This window comes from Agelaius phoeniceus, chromosome 1 (genome assembly GCF_051311805.1).
Source record: "Agelaius phoeniceus isolate bAgePho1 chromosome 1, bAgePho1.hap1, whole genome shotgun sequence".
In the NCBI taxonomy this organism is placed as follows: domain Eukaryota; kingdom Metazoa; phylum Chordata; class Aves; order Passeriformes; family Icteridae; genus Agelaius; species Agelaius phoeniceus.
Window position 1 is genome coordinate 114,469,919 of NC_135265.1, and position 12,155 is coordinate 114,482,073.

The window sequence follows — 12,155 nt, forward strand, 5'->3', positions numbered from 1 at the left end:
TAGGTTTTACAAGCTCAGTGAAGGAGCTACACATAACTTATCTGCAGTAGGAGTGGCCTTTGTGAAAGAAATATAAACTAACATGTTATTGTAATAAATACATCTTCTGGTTTTTCCCCTAGTATGATGGAACAATGCTGTAGTGCCCGAAAATTGGAAGTGAAGTGCCATGCAAAAACAGGAACAGAAAGGGCTATGCAGTACTGTTTGTAGCTTTGAGAAATATTGCATCTGGGGTTAAAATAGTACTAATTTAGGGAGTAGGGACACACGTCTCTGTCTCATGTACATTCCCTTCTCTGTTGAAAGCTGAAGAGTCTCTAGCCACTTTTTGGGCCTACAGCATCTCCTCCTTTCACCATCAGTCCCTGTTGCTTTGTTCCAACAGCTTCTGTCTGTACTCCTGGAAGTGTAGAAGGAGTGTTCTTCTCCTTCATCCTCTCAGAAAAAGGTAAAGCCAGAACAGTAGCTTTTTGGAGAAAAAATGAAATGCTGAGCTACCCAGTGCTGCTGATGGTAAGTCTAGCTAAAGGACAGAAAAAAAAATTTACTTACTGGAGCTTATGCTACAGCTTTCTGTAACAGAGTGTACTGTACAATGACTTCTAGTGCCATTGTCAAGCCTCATTATTCTTTGTTTTTCTCCTCAGCATTTACTGGATTTCTCTGAAAAGAGGACAGAAGTGTGACCAAGGCAGCTCTTCTCGCAAGAGATGCTGTGTGGGCAGATGTGTTATATCTACCTTGTATCTACAATGCTGAATTGTCAAAACTTTGGACTCTTGGTAGAAAAAAAAATTGTTGGGCTAGACATATTTTTTAGTTTGAAAAAAAGATGTAAACAACAGGAAGTGGGTGTTGGCAAAAATCTGGCAGCCCTCTATACAGGTGGGAGAAATAATCTATTAATAATCTACCTGGAGCCATACTCCTTATATTTAGTGTGTCTCTATCCTGAGACACGGCTGCAGCTCGTGTGCTGTTTTCACTGGTGCTGCAAGGATTAGCAGCAGGCCATCTGTTCAGCCACTGAGGAAAACCATGTGATTGGCAGGTACACTGACCTAAGACAGACATCTCCTTTTGGTGCTGCCTGCAGAGTGTAACTGTGTGCTGAGTTCCTTCTTCTTTCAAGTTGTAAATGAAATACATTCACTCTGAGGTGACAAAAAGTTGGTTGGTTGTTACGGCTTGTTTCTCTGGCATGTTCAACCACTCTGTACTTGTCTTTCTCCTTTGCAATTTACTAAAACCTACAAAGTTGTAAATCTAATCTCTAAGCTGGCACATGCTGAAGGGATGAGACACTGCAGATATCTGAGGGCAGATAATCCTGTTTGTCTCCAGAACTCCTCCAGGCTGCAGGAAGAACTGGCAAGCTGCAAGAGGCCTGGACATTTGTCCATCAGTGTAAGGACAAGCAATCTTTATGTTGTTGTCATTCAGCCCAATGTCTGGGATTTGGTTTAATTTCATCATTAAATATAAGTGGTGCTTTTCCAAGAAAGGTCATTGTAAAATCTGATTCAGGAACAGCCTTTTTATTTCTTGATGTGGAGGCAAGTTGTGCTCTACTTCAGGACTCACAGCTACCATGCAGACAACTGTCAGGCAAAGGACAACCTCCAAAAAGAAGATGAAGCAGATATTAAAGCTGCACAATGGATTTTCAAGGTAAGAAAAAAATGCAGGATTAGTTATACAAATGTCCCGTGGGAGGGGGTGAAATGGTGTGTCTGGAAAAGAGGAGAAAGAAATATTGATGTCATGAACAACAGCCATAGGTTGTTTATCACCAAGACATCACTATTCATGCAGTTTTCCTTTTTCCTGAGCCTCATCCCCGGCCCTCTGTTCCTCAGCATGTTGCAACCACAGTGACAAAGGAGGTGGTGATCTGCCTTCCCACTAAGTGTCTGCTTTCAAAGAATATAATAAACACATCCATCTAACAAAAATTATTCATACTTTGTGAAGCTAATCTGTTGCTAAAAGAGTGAGGGAAAATATGTTGCTTCATGGTGTTTAGACACTGAAGAGTTTTGCTGTTTTTTACTGGTACCATGTCAGATTATTTTTATTGGTAGTTGACAAAAGATGAAATGCCAAAGAAATCAAACTGCATAATACTGAAGTCTACTAGGGAGTTACAGTAAATCCTCTTTAGTGAACCTATAGAGTATTCCTTAATTAAAAACAACAGTCATGTATCTTCTAGGTTTTGTCAAAAGCCTGAAAGCTGCCTGAGGGGTGAACTGCTATTATTTTATTTTTTTAAATGCATGTTCCTATGCAGCTCAGCAAGAGAGACAAATGCAAGAAACTATCTTATTAAAACTTTGGGGCAAAGGTGGTGCACCATTGTGCATGATAGGGGAAAGAATGTGATAGCAAAGTCCTGCGCTCCTGGAACCACCAAGGTTGTCTTTTTTCAGACTTAAAGCCAGCATAGAGAGGGGCTAAGGCATCCAGTTGAGTTTGTTGGCAGGGTTGGTGAAAGTTAAGACGGGAAGAAGCTGTTCCAAATTCCACATCTGCCTTACAAATACTCAAATTAAAGCTAGAATTGATCTCTCCATCCCATTTCCTTAGCCAAAGTATAACAATTTCTAAGAGGCTATTTCATTTGGTTATAGGAATGCACTCATCAGAAATCCTAAATTACTTTCACTGCTTTTGCTGAGAGAAAATGTTCAGCCTGGCTTGCTGATATCAGAAAACTGTTTCTGATAATGAACAAAGTACCCTCTGTTCAGAATTTCATGCCATTCTGTTTTCTGCCCATTTGGCATATGAGCCTAGGGACTTCTTGACCCTCTTCAAGGCAAAAGGGGTTTTGTCATAGGCCCAATGGCTCTTGAAGTTAACCATTGACAGTCATAGTTTCTGAAACACAGATTCTGAGTTCTTCATAACTCATGTCCCCAGACATTTCTCATTTAGCCATCCTTTAATTCACTGCAGGTGAATTGTTCCCTTCAGCTTGCTGATTGGTTTTGTAGATATTGCCTGAATTTGTAGTTTGTTGCTGGGGCTCTGAGAACTTGGTGCACAGTATTGAGTCAGTGACCTCGCAGAGGATAACTAATTATTTTTCTATTCTGCAAAGGATTTGTCTGTAGAGGGACATAAATGCCACTGGAATGTTCAGAGCCAGCTAGTGTCCACAGTTCCTTTAACAACACTGTTGCCAGCTTCCCTTCTCCTGCTTGCTGTCTGTTCCATTTACTTTGTTTAGTGCTTTTGTTTCTAAATGCTGCAGCTCTACTGGTGTGTCTCTTATCCCTGGTAGCAGAGACAGCCTGCAGGGACTGCCCAGGAGATGCTCTGTAGCCACTTTCTGAGCTCAGTTGAGTTGAAATTGCTGGGATGTGGAAGCTCGGGTATGAGGCTACATTCTCTGGGGGAACATGTCTCCAAAATTTCATAAACCATATCAGCAAATGATCCTTTCACATATGTAATGTAAGCAATGCTACTGGTAGCTAATGAGTCTACAAGGATTGTGTTAGTGATAGGAAGTTAGAAAACTTACCCATCCAGAAGTATGTACAGCCCTAAGGCTGGGGAACTAAAATAAACAGCAGGCTCTACTTCACATGGGTGGGAAATGCCTTTCTCTTTTACTGATAGGGAACTACTGCACAGAGGGTTTACATTATTTTCTAGTTGTATTTAGGAACATAACTTCAGGTTTGTAAGGTTCAAGACCAGTTTGTCACTTACACTTCCAGAATCAAGGAGATCACATTAAAACTTTTGTTTTCTTTTTAGTAACTGCTGGTGACATTGAAATGTCACCAGCAGATGAGGAATGCCTGTCTTATGCTCCACTCCCCACTGCTGGACAAACTCTAGGAATTCCTTGGAGGCATACGCTGGGCCATTGTCAGTCTTAATCTCCCTAGGGATCCCCAATACTGAAAAGGCTTGCACCAAGTGTTGTTTGGCATGCACAGCCCTTTCCCCTGCTTGGGCAGAGACATAAACCACACCTGAGTATGTGTCTATGCTGACATGCACGTATTTCATGCAACCAAAACTGGGAATGTGTGTGATGTCTGTCTGCCACACTTTGCAGTTCCCAAGGTCTCAGGGGCTAACCCCAACACCCAGTGATGACACTGCCTGAAGCTGGCAACTACAGAAAGTTCAGGATCTTTTGGTAAAACAATTCTATATGTGACACTGGTTGCTATAGAGAGATTATGTTCTTAGACCTGTAATTTGTGTGACTGACAGGGTCCTTGATCAGAGTGATTCCACAGTCCTCATTAATTCCCGTGCTCCCTTCCACTTTAGATGAGATTTTGGATTTGATACTTCTCAATGTGACTGGTGACTGCTTCTGAGAGCAAGTTGGCATCTAATTCAACATGCCAAAGAGTCAAAAGCCAAAATAAAGAGTAAAGAAGCCAAAATATCAAATAAATTTTTCAATTAAAAAAAAAACAAAAACAAAAAAACACCCAGCAACAAAAACAAACCTAAATATTTTAATGGAACTCTTGAATGAGGTTTATTTACTCTTCAATGTGCTTTCAAAGAGAAACTGAATTACAAGAGAAATGTTTTTGGAAAGTGGTGGGCAGAGCTTAAAGGCCTTTTAAATTCTCTTCATGACATTTAAATTAACTCAATTAGTTGTTTGTTCTTATCTCCATTTACATTGCTTAAAAAGCCTTTCTCTCTGGCATGTTTGCATCTTGATTTATAAAAGTGTTAAAAAGCAAAAGTGAATAAACTGCTTTTTACCACTACCAACACAAAGATACAAGGACTTTCTTAACCCAAAGCTAACACAGACACATTTATGTGTGCTCCCTAGGAGCTTTTTGCTAGTAAACAAGCTAAAACACCCCTGAAACATTATGATGCCTTGCATCATATGTTGCACTGCATAGGGAGATAGTGCAAGGTTTCAAATATATCACAGTTTCTTTCCCCTATGGACAAAATTTAGCCAAAGTCCTGTTCCACAGAGCTCATTGCTATACTTTCCTCAGAAGAGGGTGAGAATGTTCCCCAGAGAGCTGCCAAATTTTAGTTCACGTTCAGATTACACCTGGATAGAACCTGTTTCACTTCTATAACATAATTGTGGTTTCTAAGCATACAGTCTCCAGATTTGGTTGGGTTTACATGAGTAATACACTTACAGACAGTAGGGACAGGGCAAGTGCAGATAGGAAAACAGTGTGAGGGCTCTGAGGGCATTGCTAAGTGTTCATGGCCCTGACCAGCCTCAGCTGGGGCCTCTGCCCTCACCCATGGACCAGCAGCTCTGTTTAAGTTTAGCCCACGGGGCCTGTTCCCTTGAGCTGAGCCTGAAGGGGTGATGGTCTCCAGCCAAGTGACAGCCATGGAAGGGAGCTTCCCACCCTGGGCTGACTTTCTGGCTTGGCCTTGGCTCTCAGCTGTCAGTGTGGACTTGCCTGGCAGCTGTGGGACCTGATTGTAAATCTGATCTGAGAGTTGACTTCCACCTTGCTGTGGTACTGTTTTATGATCTGGATCTTTCTTGAGTTTGTCTCTATGTTCTGTTTGCCTTGCTCGAGTAGTGGGAGTGGGATGTAGGATCCCTTTGCTTCCAGCTCTCCTTCTGTAAGGGGACAGCCCTGTTCTTGCTAGGGATTGAAGCAGAATCCTTTCCAGCTTCTGCTGACATTTGCCTCACCTGTAAGGGCTTCCTTTCCTCCACAGGGCATGGAGCAGAGAGGTGAAGAACAGCACAGTGTTAAGTGAGGAGGTATGTGCCAAGGAGATGCAGAGAGCCAGTATGAATCCTCCTCAAACAATAACCTGTAGGCTGAGGCACTGTGATACCTGCATGGTTATGCCAGCATGGCTTTCCTGCTTGCCAAGTCCTCTCCATTTAAATTCTGTGTGGGGGACCAGGCAGAAATGGAAATGGCCTCGAGCATGCTGTCTGAAGGAGCGGCCCCAGAAAAGTACGGCATCCTTTATCCTTGCTCTAGCTGATCTAGCTCTGCAGGAATCCTTTGGGTCTGGAGATGTCCAACATTATTCTATGAACTGCTTGTAATGTGGAAGTCACTCATGACCATGCATAGCTCACCTGAATTATTTGGCAATTGCTGTGAAACGTCATTTATTTGATAAAATAGGAATCCATTCACAAACAGTTCCAGAAAGGTCAAAAATCATAAAAGTTGTTATTTGCAAAACTTTGATGCCAGTTGAATAATTGCACTGCTTTTATCCAAGTACCCCAGTGTCTTCAGCTGATGAGTGCTGGCAGTCATTAATTGCTGTTACTCTTAACAGTCCCTCTGAAGTCAGATGTTTTCTTTATCTTTTGTAAGAGTAGGAAAAGTCCTGTTATTAGTAAATATACTCACTCTTTTCAGTCAATATCATCTCCACCAAGTATGTTTACAGTATGTTTTTCATACTTAGTCATTTTTGTGTGTCTGAAAGCTTGTGGTTGTCAGAGGGTGTTGAGAACAAACCAAGAACTCACTTCTTCTGTTCTTCTGAACAGATCTTGTACACAGTTAAACAGGCTGAAACATAATTGAACAGTCACATATTATCTCTTATGTTTGAGATAGGCAGGGGATGCAAACTCTATGGCTAGGGATTGATCCCCTTTCAGATGCAGCCAGCATTCTTTGTCCATGGCAAAATAGTTATTCTTACACAGCAGATGTAAAATTTGAGACATGTTTGATGCTCTGTTTTATTCAGGAGCAAGGTTTCAAAGGGAGACAGAATTCTGGGAGAGATATAGGAGTATTATGGGGCATTTAGGACCACCAAGTTATGAGCAACTAGTCATACTGACAACTTCTTTGAAGATACAGAGTACTGTTTGGTAGGGAAAAGAGTGGGTATTTTGCCAAATAGTTATAGGCTAAGATAATAAAATAAAATCATAAACACTTAGTTTTAAAGGTAAGCAAAGTTATTTCTAGGACAAGCTGGAGAGCATTATCTCTGTGATGTTCTCTGGTGGTTAATTTAGTTTGCTGGACATGTATCCTTTATAACAATAGTATATCTTGTCCCTGAAGTGCTTTCACTAGTTAAGAAAGGGCTACTCCTGCACATTTTTACAGACAATCAACCTTTATGAGACCTGCAGTGTTGTCTTAGTTTCAGCTAGGACAAACTTAATTTTCTTCCAAGTAGCTGGTGCAGAGTTGTGTTTTGGACTCTGTGAGACTAACTTTACTAACAAAGTAAAGTTTTAGATGTTGCTAAGCACTGTTTGCCCTAAGTCAAGGACTTTTCCATTTCAATGTTCTGTTGGTGAGTGGGTGCACAAAAACTGGGAGGGAGCAGGGCCAGGAGGACTGACCCAAACTGGCCAAAGGGCCATTCCATACCACAGGGTGTCATGCCCAGAATATGAACTGGGAACAGTTGGCCAGGAGAGGCCAATCCAGCTCTGTGGGTCCTGCTGGGGGCAGTGGAGGAGCACAGTGTGCTGAGACTGGGTCACCCTGCAGCAGACCTAGCCTTGGAGGACAGGCACTGAGCCACTGGCTTCACTTCTGTCAGTGCATGGCGCTCATCTCACCACTTGCTGGCTACCCCTGCACAGCCTTGCAGAGATCTTTAGTGTTGGGTTTGGGCTTTTCTTCCCACATTTCCTCCAGGTGTCCATAGTACACTAGTCTGCTCCAGGCAGCTCAAACCATTAAATAGAACTCCTTTTAAAACATTATCTTTTAATCTTTAGCATGAAAGTAAGAACAGATGAGTGTGGCTTAAGCAAGAATTGTTCTATCAGACAGAAAAAGTTGTGGTGAGGGTGGTGGGACAGGTTGCTTGGAGAGGTTTTGAAGTCTCTATCCTCAGAGGACTCCAAACCCTGCTCAGCACAGATCTGGGAAGCCTGAGGAACAGGAGGCAAAACAAGACAATATGCAGAGACCCCCTTCCAATCTCAACTATTCTGAGAAACAAAGAGCTCTTCAAAGAGTCGAGTCTTTCTTTTTAAACTTTTCTGTAATTATATGGCATAATAATACTTTTAATTCATAAATTCTTTTTTTTTTCTTTTTGCATCCAGAAACATTTTTCAGAGAATAGGTGGCTGTATTGCTCATCATTGTCTATGAGCCAATAATAGCTGCATAGACAGCAATCGGAGGCCATTCTTTTGTAAAAGTTGTCAAAATAATAAGGTGCTACACATTAATGGGTGGATTACTTGCATATTAATGGTGTGCAAATTTTCTAGTCCTCATAGATAATTTGTACTAATTTGCAATAATGTGTTTTTCTAATTTAGTGATTTACATATTTTACTATTGAAATAGTCCTAAAGCTTCCTGTTCACATATGCACCTTTGAAATGGGCAAAATGCAGATTCCTGGGCTGATTAAGATATTGCTGTCAGAAAGAATTTAATTAATATGAAAACCAAAAGGCAAGGTGCTTTTACACTAGTTCTGGAAAATTTTCAGCAAAACAATCCTAGACTGACCTGAATTACTGAGATTGTTTTTATTAATTCACAATGACCTTCTTTAAGTGGAACAAAATGTCATGCTGATTAATAAATAACCTACTCAGCCTAAATCTAGATCAACTCATTTGAGATATGGGCAGCTTTGGGTTTACAAATACATTAATTTACTGTATCCTTTCACCAGCAAGAATTAACAATTTAGATAAAGGATGCTGGGAAAATAAACATTTCTCTGGAGGACCACAGAGACCTTCTTAAAAAGGCATCTAGTCTGGGTGTCTGGGAGCCAGAAGGAATTTACCTTTACTCCATGATATGCCTCTCAGACTCAAACTTGATGAAAGTAAATGACTTTTGCTATAATACAAAATTAAAATGACATACCTTTCTGCATCACCAGCCCAGCATAATGCAGTTGGTGTTGCTGTGACTTGCAGCAGTTCAGCCTCTGTGCCATGATGTGTTAGAGATCACCCAAGCATAGCATTCCCATTGTACTCTGATTTATTTCCAATACACCTTATTTCTAATTGAAAGAGGAATTAGTGTATGGGTTTTTTTCAGCTCATATTTCTCAGGGGTTTCTGAGTGCCAGAGGAATCCTGAAGTACCAGATCAGCAAGTCCTTCCAGTGACCAGGAGAATGATGTGGGGTGCAGTATCATGGTAATCAGAGGGCTGGAACAGCTCTCCAATAAGACAGACTGAGAGAGTTTGGGTTGTCCTGCCTGGAGAAAAGACAGTTCCAGGGAGATCTTAGTGCTCACTTCCAGTGCCTAAAAGGAGCCCACAAGAAAGCTGGATAGGGACTTTTTACAAGGGTATGGAGTGATAGGACAAGGGGAAATGGGCTGAAACTGGAAGAGACGAGGTTTAGATTGGCTACAAAGAAGAAATTCTTGACTGTGAGGGTGGTAAGGCACTGGAACAGGTTGCCCAGAGAGGTGTGGATGCCCCATCCCTGGAAGTGTTCAAAGCCAGGCTGGATGGAGCTCTAGGAAACTTGGTCTAGTGGAAGATGTCCCATTCATAGGGTGTGCAAGGTTGGGAATAGATTATTTTTAAGGTCTCTTCCAACCCAACTCATTCTATGATCTAAGATTATCAGAGGCAGTTCTGGGTGGGGGTTTGAAAGTGTCATCTGACATTTGCTGCTAGGATCAGCCTGAATATCCCTGTTTAAATTCATTACTCCTTGCTGTGTATACTGTGAGTATGAAGAGTAATTTACTCCTCCTCCTTGCCTGTTTGTATACAATGCATGCTACCTGATATGTGTTTGTGTACAATGCATGCTACCTGAGATGCATTTTTCATGAGTGATGCAAAGACACAAAAATCATGAGTTCCACACTTGCTTTTTCACAATAATTTCTTTCCACAAAAATTTCAAAGACTCCACAGGAAAATAAATGTTTATTCAAGCCTTTTAATACTTACTCAGTCCTACATTTGCTAGCCCCTTCTAGGACAGTTTTTTACTTCCATTTATTTACATCTTTTCCTAAGGCTTATTCAGTCAAAAAAGAGATGCAAAAAGAGATCAGAATCCTATCACAAATACCTTGCATTCAAAAAGAATCTTCCTGTTGCTAGCTGACAGCTAGGTGCATCCTTCTGAGAAGGTCAAAGCCATGCCAAGTCAGAAAATGCAAGGCAGAGACCATCACTCTTTCCCAGAGACCACATAGGGAATGAAAACACCTTGTTTATGTACAATGTAAGTAATTGTATATTTCTACACAAGCATTAAAATTTAAAAGTGAGACAGGAAGAACATTATTTTTCCATCAGACTCATCCAAAACATGGGCTGAGGGGTAATACTTGGGAAATGGCAAGGATCTGTGAGCAGGTGAAGCCTGGCTTGCAGCAGCCTGTGCCTTCTTACTGACAGTTCTGGATGTCTCAGAGGGGTTGGCCTTTCCCAAAGCCCCTCCCTGTCCTAATGCTGATTCCAAAACTTCCAGGAAATTAGATGTTGAGATCTTTAAGCTAACAGATATTTATCCTACCACCTTACATGGCTGGAAACAGCTCAGGAAGCTAATTGCCTTCAATATTATACATTTAGTGTCAGTCTCAAAGTAAATCCAATCTAAAATACTGAATCAACTGTTAAAGGTAAGAGCAGGGTAAAATAAATCAGGAGCTGCCCAGTGATGCCTGCCAAGCAGCAGCTGATTGTCTCATAAAATGTCACATAATTTTTTCTGGATCACTGTAGCAAGCACTTAATTACTCTCACAAGAAGGATGAAATTATTTTCAGGAGCCTAGAGATGTCAAGTCTATGCTGAGGAGCTCATACAGAAAAAGGGGAAAGGCTCAAAATTTTTTTGTTATTTATTTGGTTCCAGTTGTGAACACAACTTAATTTCAGGAAGTAGCTGTGATTTTTCCTATGACAGTTTGTGTGATTTACTTTAGAACTAAGTAAAGAAGAAAACAGTTCTCACTGTTCTGTTGACTTCACTGCTTCCTTTGAGAATAATCAAGTTAAGAGCAAAAACAGTGGGTCAGTCTTAGACCAAATAGGATAAATTATTTGTTTTTCAACTGTAAAACAATTCATTATGAGAGACAGGTTATAATATTTTAAAGTATTAATTTTCTTGCATTGTAGTGCTTCATTTTGTAAAATTATGCTCTTTTCTTTTTATTACCAAACCAATTTGTTCAAACACACATATTCTTATGAGACAGTTGTCTTTAGGGAAGAAAATCTCCTTTAAGAGATTCCTTGCTAATGCTGTAGTTTAGTGTCCCAGCTGAGCTTTGGCACTCACACCCTTTGTGCCTTTTGGTACTTGGAACTCATGCTCAGATTTGCAGAGGTGCTCAGACTGTGCTGGAGAAGCTGCTGAGTTGCTCCTCTCTGACCCCTTGTCCTGCTTTTTCATTTGCAAATTCTTGCTCCATTTACTGATTTACATTACCCAGAATTCTGCATGGTAATGCACAGGACATGTATAGCATTTATATTTAATATGGGCTCTAAATAAGAGAGTTTAATGGTGTTTCTCAGTTTCCATCCAGACCTTCTGAATAGTTCAGCATGGAATAGTTTTCCACTCATAAGACTGACAAAGTGAGTCACAGCCCTTAAAAGCCAAGGACATTTCTACCAACTAGCATAACCTAATGTTCACTGAAATGTTTGATTCTGATTTTGATGACAGACTAGTCTTTCTTGCTGCACTGCATTTATTCTGCTCATACAGACTCTGTGCAGGTAAATGCATGCTTTTCATTTCAGTACAAGAATAGTGTCTTACTGAATGATTTACCTGGAAAAGAGTGGCATGCTCTGGTTGTAAAATTGTTTCAGACTCACAAAAAAACTATGCTCTCTCATTTATCCCTCTGGCTTCTAAACAGGCACATTTTAAACAGGTTCTTACCAAGCTTTCCAAATCATCAGGAGAAATAAGTTAGAGGTGTTACAGAACAGAGGAAGAGGTCAGGCTATCACAGACAGGACAATTTCAGTCCCACTTTGTGTTTTCTGTGTTTGGTCAGGAGGTTTGTTTGAAATGAACTCCAGGAAGGAGGCTGGAAGAGACATTTTGTCTGCCCAGGAGGGGAGCATGGTCTTTCAAAGCAGTAGCATAGCAGAGGGAAACAAGCCTCAAGTATGGCCTTGTCAGTGAGTTGATTTGAGCAGTGATGCACAAAGATGGGACACAAAAATAGGAATGTCCAAAATTCTA

General features: G+C 40.8%; 1 protein-coding gene across 1 annotated transcript in view; it reads left to right on the top strand.

Moving 5' to 3' along the window:
* Positions 1-1,536: 1,536 nt before the first annotated feature.
* The window catches only part of RGS20 (regulator of G protein signaling 20), a 39,305-nt gene continuing 28,686 nt past the window's right edge, over positions 1,537-12,155 (top strand). The window contains exon 1 of the mRNA XM_077185611.1: positions 1,537-1,674. Within this exon, the coding sequence (XP_077041726.1) occupies positions 1,552-1,674 (123 nt within the window). The 5' untranslated portion in view covers positions 1,537-1,551. The remainder of the gene's footprint in view (positions 1,675-12,155) is intronic.